The sequence below is a fragment of the Pteronotus mesoamericanus genome, unplaced genomic scaffold (assembly GCF_021234165.1).
Source record: "Pteronotus mesoamericanus isolate MK-2021 breed Mesoamerican mustached bat unplaced genomic scaffold, CSHL_Meso_final scaffold_651, whole genome shotgun sequence".
NCBI classification, from domain to species: domain Eukaryota; kingdom Metazoa; phylum Chordata; class Mammalia; order Chiroptera; family Mormoopidae; genus Pteronotus; species Pteronotus mesoamericanus.
Window position 1 is genome coordinate 37,531 of NW_026555325.1, and position 4,451 is coordinate 41,981.

At 67.5% G+C, this 4,451-nt stretch overlaps 1 protein-coding gene across 1 annotated transcript; it reads left to right on the forward strand.

The window, feature by feature from the left end:
• The first annotated feature begins 1,058 nt into the window (after window positions 1-1,058).
• Window positions 1,059-4,113, forward strand: LOC129061760 (basic proline-rich protein-like). Its single transcript, XM_054562524.1, has 4 exons — window positions 1,059-1,326; window positions 2,050-2,509; window positions 2,919-3,224; window positions 3,396-4,113. Exons 1-4 carry the CDS (start codon window positions 1,059-1,061, stop codon window positions 4,111-4,113), a joined length of 1,752 nt encoding a protein of 583 aa, XP_054418499.1.
• Window positions 4,114-4,451: the final 338 nt, after the last annotated feature.

Sequence of the window (4,451 nt, forward strand, 5' to 3'; positions counted from 1 at the left end):
CCGCAAGTGACGTTGGCAGGACTGGCCGAGCCCTGGACGCCCTGAGGGGTCAGCTGCTCTGTCGTGAGAGGGAAGCACCAGGCCCGGGACCTGTGGCACGTAATCAGCCCCAGCACGGCCGCCTGCACCCCCAGCAGCCCCCCAGAAAGAGCACGGCTCAGTCTGTGCCCCAGGGGGACCCACACCCTTCCTGGTAGGTGACGCAGGGTGGGACAGTGTTTCGAGAGGAAATGCCCGTGACCTTTCTGGCTCGTGGCAGAAGGAAGGAGACTGCAGCAGCACAGTGGCCATTCTTGTGCTCGGGGGAGGATATGGGGGCCTCGCTATCTGTTCGGACGTCTGCCTTTGTCACCAGGCAGCCAGCGCCTGTGGCTGAGACGATGTCTCCATTCTAGGCCGAGTGCGTTACACTCCTCAGTCCTTTTTACTCGTGTGTGTGTGTGTGTGTGTGTGTGTATGTGTGTTGTTAAAGATTTCACGTACTTCTTTTTAGAGAGAAGGAAAGAGGGAGAAAGTGAGGGAGAGAAACATGGATCGGTTTCCTCTCACACAGCCCGAGCTGGGCACCTGGCCCACAACCCGGGCACGCGCCCTGGCTGGGAAGCGAACCTGTGACCTTCTGGGTTGCGGGCGGGTGCTCAGTCCACTGAGAGACACCAGCCAGGGCCCACAGCTCAGCTGTTAAACTCAGGTGTGATGGGCCCATCGCGTCTTCATTGGCTCCAGGGTTTCGTGTTTGCTTTGAGGGCACTTAGTGCAGGTTAACTCAGGAGTCTTGTCCTCTTTCCCCAGGATCACACGAGTGTGTCAGGTGGGGCTCCGGAGGGAGGGGCCCGGGCCCAGGGGCTTCGGTGCACGCGAGTCAACATGCGACACACGTGAGAGAGCCTAGCCTGACCAGGCCTGGGCCGGGAGCCCCGCGGGCCGTGCCGACCCAGCCACAGCCCTCTCTGCTTGGACCCTGACCTGCTTCCTCCCCCCTCACAGGCTCAGGGACCTTTCCCTGTCTCCTGAGGCAGAACCCCGCGGCCCGTCCCCCGAGCCCCAGCACTGCCCGGATGAGGTCTCTCATGGTTCCCCAGCGCCGCCAGGTGTGCAGGGGTCAGCCCGGAGCGCCCCCGCCAGGCTGGGCCAGTGGGCTCTCTGGGGAGCTCAGCGCACGGCCCCACCCTGCAGCTGGCCAGGGGGAGGGAGCGGCCCTTCTCGCTTTCCCGTCCCCATGTCCTGCGCGGGGCTCCGTCACGCTCTCCCCACGGCCCTGGCGCCACGGGGCTGTGATTGGCCGGCACAGCGCCCCTTCCCCAGGACCCGCTGGCATCTTGGGATGTTGGCAAGGGAGCCTCCATAATAAGGGCGCGTGAGGCGGGGAGGGCAGGGCAGTGAAGAGCTGGCGGAATCACGGATGGCAGACGATGGAATGATCCCGAGAGTGGCTGGGATGGAGCCCTGGGGCACGTGGGGGCGGTGGCATCAGATGGAACGGACAGGAGGGAGGAGGTGTGACAGGACTGGACAGCCGCTCTGGGTGGCTCGATGGGGTTCAGGCTTTCTGGGGCATTTGCTTGGGGACAAAGCAGCACCTGGAGAAGGCAAGGGGTCGCTGGATTGGGGAGGCGAGTCCACTAGGACTCCAGACCCCCAGGTTCCTTAGCCCCAGTTGTCACGCTCATGGAAGTTCTAGAAAAATCATTCAGTCACATGTCGGGGGTGGGGGGTGTGGATTGGCTCCTTTCCGTGTCAGGTGCGCTGAGTGTGGGGTCCAGTGCTCGGTGATTTCCACCGTTGTCCTGGGAAGCCCAGAGCTCTAGAATTCCCGGCTTCTGAAGTCACAGAGACGGACAAAGGAACAGAGGCAGACAACTCAGATTCTGGAACCGCGTGCTTGGGTCAGACGCTCATTCTCTGCGTTGGCAGCGAGTCTGGTTCTGTGCGTTGGCAGCGATGAAGAAGCGAGTCTCCTTTGCCCCCCTCCCCAGACCACGCTCTCCCACCCCTCTTTCCTCTGCCCGACCCCTCTCACCTGTCTCCCTGTCCCCCTGCCCTCCACAGACCCGCGCTTCGGGGCGCCGGCCTGTCCCTCCCCCTGGCCCCCCACCTCGCCCATCCAGGTTCCCATCTGGCAGCAGCGGGCCTCGTCCTCTCCTGGCGGCCCGCAGGGCCAGCAGCGTCCGCAGGGCCTCCGGCGTCCGCCGCACCCCCTGGCCTGCCGATCCCCCTTCCCCCCTCCCGTCAGCATTGCCCAAATGGTCTGCGACAGTGTTCGCCAGTGTCCTCTCCTCCCAAGACCCCCCACCCGTCCCCCTCTGGCCCGTGGCCCCCTGGCCACAGGGTTCGCGGGCCCTACCCCACCTCCTGCCGGGTCACCCCTTCCCACCATCGCCCCTCCATCGGGCCGTCCTGCAGACGCGCCCCGGGGCCAGGAGCCCCCGCCGCAGGGCACCCGTCTAAGACTCAGGGTTCTGATGCCTGCTGTGCAGTGGGAGCCGACTGTGGAGGGAAGCGGCCACAGGTAATGCGGGTGGGCCCCCAGAAACCGCACCCCCAACCCCGTGCCAGCTCCACACTGAGTTCTCGGACATTTGGGTGCCATGCCAGCCCATGTCAGCGGGCGCGTGTCCCTCCTGGGGACCGGCCCCTACCCCACGCCCCAAACCAGCCTCCCTGGGAGCGAGGGACCAGGGGCCCCTCTGCAGAGCAAAGGCTGTCTGGGCGGGAGGTGGGGCGGGGGCCCTGTGGCAGTGGGAAGAGAGGGGAAGGCCTGCCGCGCGGCCCCGGGGCCTGGAGGCTGGGGGAGGTCGGGGCGCCGGCTGGGGCCAAGCGCCGCGGTGGCTGCGGTCCTGGGCGCTGAGAGGGCGGTCGCGGAGCTCCGCAGCTGAGCGGGCCCCCAGCGTGGCGGGGTCAGGGCCCTGTTCCTGCAGCCCCGCTGCGGGCAGCCGTGGGCCTCCGGGGCTGTGGGAGGCTGTTGCGCCTGGAGGAGAGGGAGAGGGCTGTCTGGAGGGGCCTCGTGGAGGCGTCGGGGGGACCCCCACACCATCCTCCCCTCCCTTCCCTGCAGGGCCCAGGACAGCCAGGGCTCCTCCCGTTTCCCGCCCCTGGGAGCAGCAAGCAGAGGCCCGAGGGGCCAGACGGTGGGGACCCCGCGACCCAACTCTTCCGTGCGCCCAGCTGGCCCAAGCGGCTCCAGATCGGAGCGCCAAAATTCGGCAGCCCCTGGCCCTAGGGAGGTGAGTCTTGGGAGCGCCCACTGAGCCTGAGCGTCGGGAGGAGGGCCCCTGAGGACTCCCAAACCACTCAGGCTGCCTGCCCCTCCAAGGGGGCACGTCCCGGGCTGGCTTTCCTGACCCCGGGCTGCTGCGCTCAGGGTCCAGGATTATGCCTCCTTTTGGCCCCTGTAGCCTTCTCAGTTCCGATCACCGCCCTCCGGCGGCGGCCGGCGGGCAGAAGTCCTGCGCTGAAGGCACACCCTGCCACCGGCGCCCCCTGGCCAGGAAGCACGGCCTTTGCGGGCCAGGGGAGCCAGGCCCCGCCTGCCGGTGGCCCCGAGAGGCGAAAAAGATCAAGCGAACGCAGCCTGCCCGGACCCCAGCCTCGAGCTCTGCTTCCTACTGCCAGGAGCAGATGGGCAGCCAGGCAGAGCTTGAGGACCCCCTGCACGAGGCCCTTCCGGAGCGGTCAGCCCCCTTGCTCACTCTGTGCACATCCTGGCGGGGGGTGGAGGGGGGTGGGCAAGGGGCAGGTCCCACCCCGAGTGGAGCCTCTGCGGGGCCCTGGGCCAGGCCTAGGCCAGAAGCCAGGCCAGAAGCCCTGCTCCAGGCACAGGCCCAAAGCCCCAGGAGCGACCCGCCCTGCCCGCCGCGCCCAGCTCTCGCTCACACTCCTGCGCCTGACTTCTGGCCCCCAGACTCCTCCAGTCCGATCTCTCTCTCAGCACACACGCGGCCGGTCTCCAAATCAGATACGGGTCGCCTGGGTCCCCTTCGACCACTCACGGCTCTGCACCCGCCGTCCCTGCCCGCTCTTGATGGGGCACATGGACGCACTCGGGCCTGTGTTACTGCCAGAGACCCACCTGCTTCGGGGGCGGGGGCGAGAAGCCCTGGCGTGTCCAGCTGAGTGAGGAAGGAGACTGCGCGATGAGTGCCCACGGAGCCTGCCGTGCCAGGGCCCGGCTCCTACCGCCCGGGGGCGCCAGGCAGCCTGCAGGATGCGGCCGGTCCTGGAGGACCGCGGAGGTGGACGGCTTCTGTGAACACCTCCCTGGGCCGCACCCACCCTTTTGGGTTTGGAAGCTTTTCGGGGCAGCGTCTGGGGCTCCTGAGGCGCCTGCCTTGTCTCCCCGCCCAGCCTCTCAGACAGGCCTGACCAAGGACAGAGCCGTGAAACGTCTACGCAAGACACCAACGGCCCAGCTCGTGGGGGCCGTGGGCCAGGAGCCTTGTCCCCAAGAGGTC

Bases quoted from the DNA above. Each gene is read 5' to 3' on its own strand.
- LOC129061760 (XM_054562524.1), top strand. From the start codon at position 1,059: ATGAGGTCTCTCATGGTTCCCCAGCGCCGCCAGGTGTGCAGGGGTCAG. The intron at 2,510-2,918 runs GTAATGCGGGTG...CTGTTCCTGCAG, and splicing joins GTGGAGGGAAGCGGCCACAG to CCCCGCTGCGGGCAGCCGTG. The intron at 3,225-3,395 runs GTGAGTCTTGGG...TGGCCCCTGTAG, and splicing joins CAGCCCCTGGCCCTAGGGAG to CCTTCTCAGTTCCGATCACC.